This window comes from Fringilla coelebs (genome assembly GCF_963513975.1).
Source record: "Fringilla coelebs genome assembly, chromosome: 21".
Classification (NCBI taxonomy): Eukaryota; Metazoa; Chordata; class Aves; order Passeriformes; family Fringillidae; genus Fringilla; species Fringilla coelebs.
In genome coordinates, this window is record NC_140047.1 from 8,457,164 (window position 1) to 8,470,677 (window position 13,514).

The 13,514-nt window shown below is 45.2% G+C and overlaps 1 protein-coding gene across 1 annotated transcript in view; it reads right to left on the reverse strand.

Moving 5' to 3' along the window:
* The window catches only part of DDX31 (DEAD-box helicase 31), a 43,004-nt gene that overhangs the window by 12,192 nt on the left and 17,298 nt on the right, over positions 1–13,514 (reverse strand). Inside the window, exons 16-18 of the mRNA XM_084219427.1 lie at positions 12,157–12,296; positions 6,764–6,845; positions 535–646 (exon numbers count right to left, since the gene is read on the reverse strand). Of these exons, the coding sequence (XP_084075553.1) occupies positions 535–646; positions 6,764–6,845; positions 12,157–12,296 (334 nt within the window). The remainder of the gene's footprint in view (positions 1–534; positions 647–6,763; positions 6,846–12,156; positions 12,297–13,514) is intronic.

The window sequence follows — 13,514 nt, forward strand, 5'->3', positions numbered from 1 at the left end:
ACATCAAACCCCAGACTTGTACACAGCTACAATTATCAAGTCCATCCCAGTTTTTATTCTTCCTGCCTTTCTGAGTTGTTGCCCCTCTGTCTTTTATCTCCCATCCCACACAACCAGCTCCAATCCAAGATCCTTCACTGCTCAGGGTTGCAAGCTGCCTTTCAGGGTTCAGATTCACCCCAGGGGTGGACTGGAGGCATCTGATGGGAATTGCAGCAGGATGTGGTGGAGGAAGTCACCCATCCCCTTCCCAGCATAACACACACAACCCACTCACTCCTGTGATTGGGTCAAAGCCCTTGGATGTGAATCCCACTGAAAGCCAGGACTAAATCTCATTTGCACATAATAAGGGAACACCAGAAATTAACATTTAATATCACCACAAAGCCTTCTGGGCCTGCCTCAGCCCCCTGCAGAGCCCAGAAGCCCCAAAATGTTTCTTCCAGGCCTTTTCCCTGATGCTGTGCCCCAGAAGAAAACCTTGGCAGCTCCTCTGAGCCCCTGTGGGATAAGTGGAAAGAAATCACTGACCTTTCTTTGCCCACTGGACAGTCCCCTCGCTGGAGTGGACGAGATTTTCAAATTTTGTCTGCAGAACTGTGGCCCTCTCCCGGACTTCCTGAGGGTTCTTGCCACAGGATTTCTACCAGGGAGGCAGGAGGATTAGAGGAAAGAGAGAATTTGAGTCAGGAATAATGAAGCAGTTTACAATAGATTTAATAACAGTAAAATCACACAGCAACTACCCAGGGGCCAACAAAGGTAATCCTCTCAATATTACTAGAGGAAAAAAAAAAATCCAGATAAAGATGTTAAAGTCAGAGCAGCCAGTGAGCGCCGTGTGGTGGGGAGAACAAATCAGTTTTAATTTTGTGTTTTCTAACATCTATCACCTATCTTTTTCCCTTGCTTTTCTTTTCCCTTCCCTTTTTCTTTTTTGCTTCCAGGTACAACAGGCCAGATCCCACTGCCAGTTTCCATTGGAATTATCTGGAATAACTCCCCCCAGACCCTACACTAACAGTTTCAGAGCTCCCCTGTGCACTTCCCCAAAACACCCAGGGCAGGAGACCATGAGATCCACAACCAGCCCCAAGCTCCAGAGAAGAGACAAATTCAGCAGCTGTGAACAAAGGCATCCAAATGAACTGCTCATCAATTCCAGCATGGATTTCTACATGAAGTTTCCTGACTGCCAACACATCATATTTGACTGGAACTGCCATCACTTGGCTCCTCTAGAGCAGGACAAGCCCCTTGCACCAAAGGCACGACAGAATAAACTTCCTCAGGCCAAAAGGGCAATTTTGCATGTGTTCCAACTTTCCTGGGATCAGGCTGTAGGATGCACTTCAGGAAATGGAAAACAAACATTCCTGGGAGCAAGCTGTTACTGGGAGGAGAGAGGCTCTCTCCCTCTCTGAGGGATCCAGGCAGAGAAAGGAAATGTGGACCAGAAAACAAGTGAAATTTTTGATGGGAAGCTGACAGCAAAGTGCAAAGCCAAGCATCCATGGATGTGCACCTCTCCCAGAAAGGGCCCCAGTTCTCCAGTGTGACTCAAGACAGGAACCAGCATCCAAGTGTGAGAGTGCCAGATCCAAGGCAGCAACTTGGTAGTGGTCAGAGCCCTCACCCCAGCAGGGCTGACTGAATACAAACACCCAGCTCCTGGGATTCTGGAGGAGCCCTGTGCCAAGGCAGCAATCCTGCTGCTCCTCTCTGGCAGATCTGCATGCTAATGCTGCAAACCCCTCTTTCCTCTGCACTGCTGCCAGGCCATCCCACTGACACCACAAACAAACCCCAGGGACCCTGGGGGCTGCCAGTACCTGACACAAAATACTCTCCTGTCCCAGATATGCCCAGAGACAGAGCTCAAATGGAGTTTAAATGCCCTGCACTGTGCCTTCTCTGAAACTCAGGATCCCACAGCTTCCAGAATTCCAGGCCATTCCTCAGCAAAGCAAACACACCTGGGGCTGCAGCTCCTGCTCACTCAGTGCCTGGACTGACTGTCCACCTGCACCTCCAAGGACAGCCTGGCTGTTTGAACTCATTAACCCTCCCAGATTTCTGGTCTCTGCTGTCTCCAGTCCCCTCAAGAAAGGCTCATGACCCATCTCACAGAATCACAGCATCATTTGGGTCAGAAAAGATCTCCAAGATCATCGAGTCCAAACTTGGACTGATCATCACCTTGTCATCAAACCACGGCACTGAGTGCCACATCCAGTTTTTCCTGAACACCTCCAGAGATGGGGACTCCACCACCTTCCTGGGCAGCCCATTCCAATGCTTGACCATCCCTGCAGTGAAGAAGTTTTTCTTGGTATTCCACCTGAACCCTTCCTGGCACAGCTTGAGGCTGTGTCCTCTCCTCCTGTCCTTGTTCTTTGGGAGCAGGTCCTGATTCCCACCTGGCTGTGGGTTCTCTTCCCTGAACCTCTTTTTCTCCAGGCTCAGCCAGTTCTCCCAGTTGCTCCTCACATCATTCTCTCTCTGGACCCTTCCCCACCTTCTCTGGACACTCCTTCCACACCTTCCTTTGACTTCAGGTGCGCTCTGAAGCTGAGAGCATCCCCAGCCAAGAGCTCTGCAGAGGTTCAGTGACCCCCAAGCGCAGCTGCCTGCCCTAAGTGGCCACTCCTTGTTGTCACCACCAACTTTCCACTGCCGTGAAACACAAAACTTTCTGGCCCCGCCTGCTCCTCCCGGCCCCCGGCACTTTCCTTTTGTTAAGCCTCCTGGCAGCACCAAGTGTCACCTTCCCAGCGCTTTTTAATATGAATGTGAAATTAGTGAGGTTTGCCCTTTCCCCTGGCGGACAGAATCCTCTGTTATTAAAAAGTAAAGCACTTTAATAATGAAAACTTTTTCTCTTTTTCCTGTGTTTTAACTGTTTAAAATTAATGAGAAGGGCATAACGGTTGTCAAAGCGATATTGAAAGCTGGGTAGCCAGGACCGAATAAGCACGAAAATCCCTCCAGAGTGTTAAATAAACAGTGCTTCAGCCCCCTCTGAATCCCTGTGTTGGTTATTGTATACATTCTGTAACAGCACTCAGAATAGATCTGAGCACCAGGGAGGCAGAAAGGTTTCAGAATTCCAATAAAGGCCTCAAATTAAAGACAGCCTGGTGCGAATTCCAGGAGAAAATTAAAGAGACCTCAAGCTTAAGTGACAGGTGACTTGCTTCTGTGTCACAACTGTCAGGGGATTTAGTGATAATATGGCAATATATTACAAAGGACTTTTCTTATTCCCCCCTTTAGGTTTCAAAATGAGGCATCTCTTCTTCCTGGTGCTGGGGGAAAATAAAAAAAAAAAGTAAGACAAAAATGAGGGATAAAAAGCTAGGTGCATAATTTCCAAAGTGTGAGGTCAGTGCAAGAGATATAAATAAAAAAAAAAAAAAAAAAGCAAGCAAATGGCAGGAAACATAATGTCCCTGGAAAACAGCTTCTCCCCTCCTCCCATCTCCACTTTGTCTTTTATCCCCTTCAGACCCTTGAGACAGAACTCATTTTAAAATTGCACCCTAATGGGCATGAAAAAAAAACCTCTGTTTGATTCCTGTCTTCCAGGGAGGTTCAGCTAAAAAACAAAAAAACCCCACCCCAATAATAATAATAATAATAATAAAAAAAAAATCTAAATTTAAAACTGACTCAGAGGCAAACTGAAAATAAAACCTACCCACGACTGAGTGTCTGGACAGATCAAATAAGTCACTGCTACTGGAAGGGCATGGAAGCCATTCCATGTGCTTTACTCACACAGGCAAGCTTTAATCCTGGTTTGGATGAGCAGGACAATTAATTTGAGACCTTACACATTTTTCCAAGACCCCAAAGATAAAAGCCTACCCCAGAGGTTTGCTTGATCTGCATCCCCATCCCTCTGTTAAATAAGCAGCAGTGTTGCCATCATGGAGAAACAGTGGGATAGGAGAACTTTTTCTGCCTTGTGATTCCTTAAAATCCTGTTCTGGCAGATCCCAAACCACTGGCATAATGAGTGTGGACAATAACGTTATTTATAAGCTAAAAGAAGAAATGCAAGAGAAAAAAGTCAGGATGCAATGTTATTTAACCAGTTTGAGACATCAGGGCAACTCCTGAAAATGCCAATTCCACCAGGAAAAGATTCATGGATTTCTGTCGGAAGAAGGAAACTTTCAGTGATGAAGACGACAGGTTTTAGGTTTGAGAGGTTGGGATAAGTACTGAAAACTTCTGATTTCATTAAGAGAACATGATAATGGAAAAAAAATAATTGAAACACAGTAAGACTAGACTGAGGTAGAAAAGTTCATTCTTAAAACAGGAAAAAAAAAAAAAAAAGAAAGATGGGGAAATCCACCAAAAAGCCTGGCTGTAACATCTCCTGCTTCCATTATACTTCAAAACAAAATGAAGGATTTTGTTTTAATAACAACTTTTTACTAACCTCCACACACCTTCTCTAGAACTCACCAAGTCCCCCTTGCCCCCCTCCATAAAAGTTGAAAGATCAAATTTATTCTCTTTGTAGGCAGGTGAACATTCACACGCCCAGACATAGCCACATATATATTTCATATACCTAAATATAAAATATACATTTTACAGGCACTTCAGCTTGCTCCCTGGCTGCACACAGAAGCCCAAAAAATACATGTTCCAACGTGGTACTTATAATGGACTTGAGTTGAGGCAATGAGAGCTGAAGAGCATCATAATGAGGTTCCTGTGTGCAGGACTATAATATATACATGACTCAGAGCACAGAGAGTGACAGCAGAGCTGAACCTCCCTCCAAAGGCAACATCCCAACAGGATCAGGTTCAGCTCCTCCTGACACTTCCTCAATATCCCCTCTCCCACTCCACTCTCAGTTTATTGTACTGTCCATGTGGCAAATTTAGGGAATTTAATAGAGATTAACTCTCCTGAAAACTTGGGAAATGCCCCTGCAGCTTCTGAGCTGACCACTCAGAGCCTCCAAGGCAAAATAAACATGGAGCTAGCAAACACAACAAGTCCTTGATTGCATTAATATATTTTTTCAAGTCATTCCTGAAGGAGTCTGTTTCAGAACTGCTGTAATTCCATGCCCATTAAATGATACAGAGTTTTTCCCAGGAAGAGAAACTCCATACTTAAATCCCAGTTCTTTCAGTCACATAAAAACTGGTTATTCTGTATTTCTAAGTTCCTGTGAGAGATTAAAACCATCCTACAACCACAGTGGATGGATCTCAGCTCCAATGAAGTCAACAGCAAAATCCCACTTGCTTTGATGTCAGAGGGAAAAGAGGAATTTAATCCCACCTTTGAAATAAAAGAAACCAAATCCTTCTGTGCAAGTTCCTGTGTGCAGCACCTGGCATGGCAGGGCCTGCCCAGCAGCACTGCCTAAACCAGCAACTGCTCCTTTCAAAGAGGAGCTGGGTGTAGAGCTTTTTGGAAGGAAAGGAAGAAAGACAAAATATATGTATTTTAAAAATTCTGTGCTTAAATGTGCAGAGCATTTGACCATTTAGAAGCATGGTAGAAATATCAAACAGGCTTGGTTAGGTTTTTGTTGCTAAAAAGGGATTTTCTCCTGATGCTTTTCAAAATTTAAATTGAAATTTCCTGGAACAATTGCATGGAACAACATGTTCTCTTTTTTGCCCACTTCCCATGCAATAACATTTGATCCCACATCTGGAACAGCAAATATTCTGTCCCATCAGTAACAAATTTAAAATACAATTTTTTACATAAATAGAAAAAGTTGAAATGGAAAATGTTGAAAAAGTCTTCAAAGGAAATCTGAAGTCACTCTCCCTATAAGCATATTGGGACAAAAGGAAAGTATTTCTACATGGAATTATTTTTAATCATTTCTGCACTAACAAAGCACAACTGAACTTTGTTACGAGGTTACATCCTAGGCATGAGCCAGCCATTTAAAACACAGGCATTACAGGCTGATTTCAGCCAAAACAGTGGTGGGAGAGAGCTTTAAAGAGAGCTGCATCTCAGCAGAGCTCAGGCTGTGTGTGAGGTGCAGAGCACTGAACATCTTTCCCAGGAACACCACGGCTGCACCAGCCAGCACCGGGAATGAGGCGCCTCAGACACGGGGTAACAAAAGCACAGGCAGGCAAAACAGCAACAAGAGGGAAAAAAAGAGTGTGTGCTGCATCATGCTTGACACATTCTTGACTTCCATTCAAAATGCAGGTTCTTGCAGGATTTAATTTGCCAGAGCACAGCAACGCCCAAGACATCAATTGCAAATGAGTGAATTCTGTGAATTAGCAACTTGAAGGCAGACCCAAAGCTTGCCCAAGTCAATAAAAAGGTGCCTGTCAACCCAGGGAGCTTTGTTTTAGGCTCCAAGTAAATGACAGATGATAAAAACCCTGATGTACCACATCACCAAATGCATTTTCCTCGTTTCTGCAGAGAAGTTTAGAGCCATTTGTCATCTCCAACAGTATTTTAGTGCAGAAACACAGGAAAAACACAAACATTGTGCATGAAGAAACACAGAGCTTTTGCCTCCAGAAACCTTCTCTGCCTGTTACAAAGATATTTGCTGAAGAGTTAGCAAACATCTGCTTTCTGGGAACAACAAAAATAAAATTGTGATATAAGGTAGTGCTATAATTATTTACACTGTCTGACATCATGGATGTAGAGACAGACACTGAGGCAGGAACACTTGTGATGTTGGACTGGCAAGTGAACACTGGAGCAATTCCAAAGCAGCAGAGGAACTCACCTTCCTTCCTGGTCTGTGCAGCTTGAAGCGATCATCTTTCATCAGGCTGGCTAACACCTTCTCCATCTTCAGCTCTGAAACACTGAGGAGACAAAGAGAAAAAAATGACTGCTTCTCCTGCTTTGAAACACAGCCTGGAATGAGGCACAGAGTGGTAATGGAGAGCAAAACAACTGAGATTCACAGTTCAGCTTGGGAATTTATTCCTGAAATACACAAGGTCTTAGCCCAGACACTCCCTCATCACCCCTGGAAGTGGAACTACTGTGAAATCCAAACCCCTGCTTTCAGTGGCAAAGAGATACAGCTTCACCCACAATTTTGTCACTGTTTTAAGTCAACAACACACACACTCCAATTCTAGCAGAGCATCAAAATAACTGAGGGTAGACTTTCCATTTACTGGAAGCCTCCTTGGCTCTCAACCAAGAGGAGCTGATTAAAGAAACCAATTGGTTTACACTTCCATTATTTTCATAATTTTTCTTTCCTTGCATTGAGAAGCATCAGGACAATTGGGAAGCACTTGGTTAGCCTTTTCACCAAAAGAAACTCAAGACAGAGCTAAAGCAGCTCATAACATTATTGCTTCTTGTAAATTTGTTTAATTTGTTTTGTAACTATAAAGAATAAGATCTGCAACCTCCACCTTGAACCCAGGGGTTGTCCAACATTTTTTTTCCACTCAGTGACATGGGCAGCAGAAGGCTGGTTGTGTAACTGAGAAAGAGACTGAGTGAGGCACCCACAGGCTGGAAACACCTGCTCCACTTTGTTTGCTTCTGCCACATCTTGTCTCCTCCAGTTTAGCTCCCAGAGTCTCTGGAATAAGACACAGCGCTCAACCCTCACTCAAAGGATGATCCTTTGATGTTTACACACATTTGTTTCCACCTGTGTAAATGACCATGCTCACACCACCAAAGAGCTGAAACTAAAGCTGTGCAAAGACACAGCTCTTTCCTCTCATAGTCACTCAAGCTCAGAGGGTAACAACAAAACCCCGAGGAACTTTCCCCATCAGCCAATTCCCCTGCAGCTTCCTTCCCTCTGGTCACATTTCTTTCTTTCCCACAGGATCCTATGTGATCCCAATCCTTGCTACCTCACTAAGAGCAAAGCTCACAGGCACTTCCCAATGGACAAACTCACCTCCAATTCATTTATAGCCTCAAAAGCCACCTCTGACACCAGACACACAGTTTGATTTCCTTTCCTGCTCTGAGAACTCACCTCCCCTCTCATCTGAAGTGCAAAGCCAAAGCCCAGCCCATTAGGGACTTTAAATACAGAAGACTCATTCAGCTGTCCAAGCCAGGCTTCACACTGGGCATTTATTTTCATTCTGTCGACTCACATTCCTCCTGTAGGCTCAACCAGATGATTTATTCTCCAGTCCTGCTTGCAAGACACTGCTGGGTCCTGCTATGGCCCAGATATGGAAATGCTTAGAAACCTGCTTCATTTCCAAGTGAGCAGTCCTGCTTAAAGGTGCATTTACAGGACACTAGAAATTCTTTGTCCTCTTTAACACTGTCTTAAGGGGCACACACGCCCCAGGTGACAGCACAGGAACAGCTGTGCAGCTTCAGGCCATTAATATTACAGCTGCATGCAAACTGGGTCCCATTTCCAAGGGAATTACTCAGATTATAAAAGCTGATGTCTGTGGGCCCAGATTTTCAGTAACGGGCAAAGGTCGTGTCTAGAAAAGAAGCCAAGGAGTTCACTTGGGATTAAACCAATCTAAGGAAGAGAGAAATCTTTGGGGTCCAAGAGTTCTCAGATTCCTGAATCTCAGCTGGTCAGAAAGCTGCCTGTGGTTTCTGAAAGGAAGCATTGCTGCTATTCTTCAATTTGTAAAGTACAGAAAGAAATTATAACAACAAGGATATCTTCTTCTTTTCATTCCAAGCTCTCTAACACCTGGCTAGCAGGAATGGATGAATTTCTGCCACAGTGTCTGACAGGATATTGTGATCCTCACCTGCTCCCCATCCTTCCCAGCTAAAGCAACAAAACCTTTCCTTTTGTAACCTGCCTTTTCAACCTCAGCCAACTCAGCATCACAGCAGAAAGCAAGGAGAAGGCACAGAGGAACAGCCATCCAGCCTGGAAGGGATGGGCCAGAGTGGCCATAGGACACCCTACAAGGGAGAGCAGCCCTCCCATCTGCAGCTGGGCCACCCCATGCACAGATTCCTTCACAGAGGATGCAGAGACAGGCGGGGCAGCAATGAACGAGAAAGGGAAATGGAGCATAAAATGACAACCGAGGGTTCCTCTGTCTGGTTTTGAAAAGTATAACAGCAAATTAAAACATAAATGGTAACCACTTAAGCAAGAGGAAAGCAGACCTCCCCCTTCCTCCTGCAAAGGTTGCTTTGACACGGCTATGAATGAAAATGTCAAACCTTTGACATTGATTTGTCGGAGTTGGGTCCTCCCCTCCCCTGGCGTGTCGCCAGCAACAGATCCCTGAACTGGGTTCACAGCAGGGAGCAGGGCGGGGAACAGCACAACCCTGAGCAGGGAGGGAAACACTGGAGCAGGGAGGGAAATGACTCGTGCCTTCACGGTGATGCCTCCTCCTTTATAAATTAGTAAGGCTGCCGTTAGCAGATAAAGAAATTATCTGATAGCTGTCGAGGCAGGTGCTGCGAGATTGCAGCTGAAGGGGCTAGAAGAGACATAAAGGAAAAAAAAAACAACCAAAAACCTCGCATTTCTTCTGCTTGTTGCCTCCTCCCTTTGAAGGGAAATCTGTTAGTTTTGCTTGGAGCTGAGACAGAACATTTTGGAGTCTATCCTTTTTTTTTTTCTAAAGAGGGAATGGAGAGAAAACATGAGTGTGCACGTGCCTGCACATCCCCATTTACAGCTGGGCAGAGCAGCCACAACTTCCAGCCACACAAAGCACAACCTGAAAGTTGCAGAGAGAGGAGGCAGCTTTGCTGAGCCCCAACAGGAATTACTGATCTCAGCAGAGCCAAAGTGAGATCGTTTTGGCAAAGGCTAACGCTGCTTTTCCACACTGGAAGCCAAGGAGAGGCTTCAGGTACCGGTGAAAATTAATTGCAAGCGATTTCCAATTTCAAAGGCAGTCATCTCTAATTCCGAAGTGGATTTTCATCCAGGAACAAAGCCACGTCTGCTCTCATTACTTCTGACTCTCAACATTCCTGGACTTACTCCCATGCATGCTGGGGTGGGTGGAGGGGTTTAGGAAAAAACTCTGGGTCAGATCCTCATCCCCTGTAAACCAGCAGAGCACTGCTCATTTACACCAGCTGAAGGCTGCAGGGACACATCTCATGCTTTGTCTTCTTCAAAATACATATTTTATGAAGTATTTACATTTCAATAAACCCAGCGGGAACTTCATTTAAAAAAAAGGAAAAAAACCCCAACAAATTAAAAAAAAAAGATTCACAACACGCACTCATCCTCGACAAAAACCTGAGATTTAAAAATTAAGCTAAGAATGGGGTTAAAAAAAAGCAAACTTCAGTAACTTGTGCAGACCAAGTCAGAAGGTACAAAGATTTAGGGTAAAGGAACAGAAATGAGCAGTGCTTGAGAGGCTCGGTGACAGTCCAACACACGCTGTCTTTCACCCTCACACTGAATTAAATTGTCAGGATTATCACCATAATGCCCTGTTTATGAAGGGTAACGGCAATTTGTGCTGATGGCACTTGCTGCCTTGAGCTTCAAGCTGCCTTCCTGCATCTTCTCAGTAATTCATCAGCTCCCTGCTCTATCCCAGTGCCCCTTCTCCTCCTCTGTGTGGGAAGAGCGGAGAGGCCGGATTGCCCCGTGCCCATCAGGCGCTCGCTGCCTTCCCTCTGAGGATGGGGGTCAAGGAAGGCAAATCACACTCCTTTCTGGCAAGTCCTTCATTTGCAGAACATAAAACAAACAAGCAAAACAAGAAAAGGCAATCCCCAGAGTTGTCTGGCTCTGAAAAGCGAAGGGAAAATAAATTCACATAAATCTCCCCCTGCTTATTCAGAGTCTTCAAGATTCCTGAAGACCACGGCCAGCTCAACAACAGGTCTCCTTAGCAGATGTAATTACCAGCCTGAGTGACACTTCCCTAAACTTGTTAAAAAACAACAACATTGGATAAAAGCATTAACAATTAAAATAAAAAGGAAGGAAATTTCCCTAACCCTTCCTCTAACACTATCAAAATATTATAAAATAGAAAAATAGAACTTTCTACTTGGAGTTAAAAATTCACAATTATGTGGGATTTCACCTTTAAATGTCAGTGCTGTTTGTTACATGAAAAAAAACCCTGTCAGCTTAGCCTTCCATGTCTTGCTGGTGTCTGCTTAATAGATAGTTACCTGGGATGATGGATGGCTCTTTGTTAGACCACTAAATGGCTCACAGCCTAGAATAAGCCTGTATTTACTGCCAACATTTGTTTGTTTCAAGGATGCAAAACCAAATTCGATTCCAAGCAGCTCCACCCGACAGAAACACAAGAAATAAAAGGGAACTAATTTGTGCATGAGTTTACAGGGCTCCATCAACACTGCTACAACACTGGAGGGACTCTGCTGATGTTCTCAAACGCTGAGAGACAGCAGAGCAGGGAGCAAGGGGAGGCACAAACACCCAGCTGGCTGCTGAGGAGGCTGGAGATCCTGCCTAGCGATGCTGAGCAGCCAGTTGTGGGTTTTTTCAACAAAAGCACCATTGTGCAAGCAGAGCTGGACTAAAATCTCATCATGTGTCAGCCATCAGGTACCTGACTGCACAGTGGGCTGGTTCTTACTGAGCCTGGCTTGCTCTCCTTGCTGCTACTCCCAAGTCCAAGCCAGAGCCAGGTAGGCTTGGAAGCACACCCCACTTTGGGTCTGCAGAGTCCACCCTCCCTTTTTGCCTCTCACCACTTGCCAAAGCCTCTCCTGTTCCTGCCACAAGCCACTTAAACAACACATCTTGGTCAACTAACTGCAGATATGACCCACAGCTCCCCAGCAATTTCTGCCCCAGATCTCTCCCAAAGGGCCAGCACAGTCTCTGACAATATGGTGCCATGCAGGCAGAGGGCCAGGGACCATCTGACAGGCTCGTCTGACTTGTGATCTCCACATAGTTCACGACTTGAACCCAGGGCCAGAGAGAAAACAATGGAGAGCAAAGGATCTCCGACTATCCCTGCCCCTCACCACACACACTCACTCATGCACAACCTGTCAGGCTGATGATTTTCACACACTTCCCTTTTCTCCTTTTGCTAGTCTGGGGCCAGGCCTGGATCACGAGAATTAATAAATTCTTATTAAAACCTGCACGAGACACAGTCCCGCTGAAAGTGCCACGGAAGGTTAATTAGCAAGGATGAGCTGAAACTTTTGTTGGCGTTTCTGACTCACTTAATCTTGTGAGAAGCCAGCAAGCTGACATATTCTGCCTCTGAAGGAGCCAGCACGAGCAGGCTGCTCCCGCGGCAGCCGATGCGCGCCGTCCTCCCGATCCGGTGGATGTATTCCGCAGGTGAAGCCGGAGCGTTGTACTTCAGGAAGGGGAAAAGAGCAATTAACAGGATGTTAATTAGAAAGCACGCACCCAGCCCGCTCACCTGGAACAAAAGGCACACCCCACACGCTGCACCTCCCGAGGAATTGGGCTGTTTGTAACACGCCTCATCCCCAGAACCATCGCTCAGCCCCTCAGTCGCGGCGGTTTTTTGACATGTGGATGTGACACGTTGGCCAACTTTCAGATAATAGGACAGTTTTCCCCATCTCAGTGTCTCTCTCTGCTTTTTACATTTTATTTCTATACAGAAACCTGTTCGCTTCCCCTAAAAAAAAAAATCAAATCTAATCAAATCTCACACCAAAGAGTGCCCAGGATTGCCCACATGGAGCAGGGAGCTGCCTGCTCTGCATTTGGGAGGAAAAAACACAAAACAAAAAACAGCTGATGCCAATTTGGAATTGGGCTAAATTGCTTTGTTTGGATTAAAGCAAATCATAGCTGGTTACAGGGTAGAATAAATCTAAGAGAGAGGAGGGAGTGCTTTCAGCAGTCTATGATACAGGTAGAAACCGTCTTCCCCTGTCCAACTACCAGACACCATGAAAATGCTCCTTAAAGACCCCCCAAATTTAGCACTGCCTCTCATTTACCTCACTGGGAATCAAAACTGCCCAGCCATTTGCAAGATCTGATAAAGGGTGACACATTTCCCTCCCTTTAACCTCCCCCTATTCTTTCCCCCCCTTCCACTCTTTCCTGGAAAAAATGAACAAGCGCAGAGATACAGCTCAGAAATGAGCCCTCAGCAGTTTAACTGGAAAAAACCCAACAACCAAAGCCCACTCTAGTGTTTATACCTGTGCCCTCTGGCAAAGTTTCTACTGGCTAGAGGTGTGAGTAAGATGCTGTGAGCAATCTAATTGCTCCCTGCAGGTCCTTGCTCTTGGACACAGCTCTCAGGACAGCTGAGATTTCGCCTTCTGGACACACAGAAGTCTCCCAGGGCTTTAGGTAATTTGCACTGCGTTCTAACACTGGCAACTATATCTTTGGTTAAATTATATTAATATACAGATCTGGGAATTAAAGACTTCACTTCCACAGCCTTCATCGACTAGCTGGCTGCTACAATATCATTCCTTTTTTAAAAAACACAAAAATCAAATCAAATTTGTTACCTGAAGGGATGAGGTAGAAATTAAAAAGCTTTGTTGAGGCTCTGTGCCCTGTTCCTTTTACCCAGGTGTCG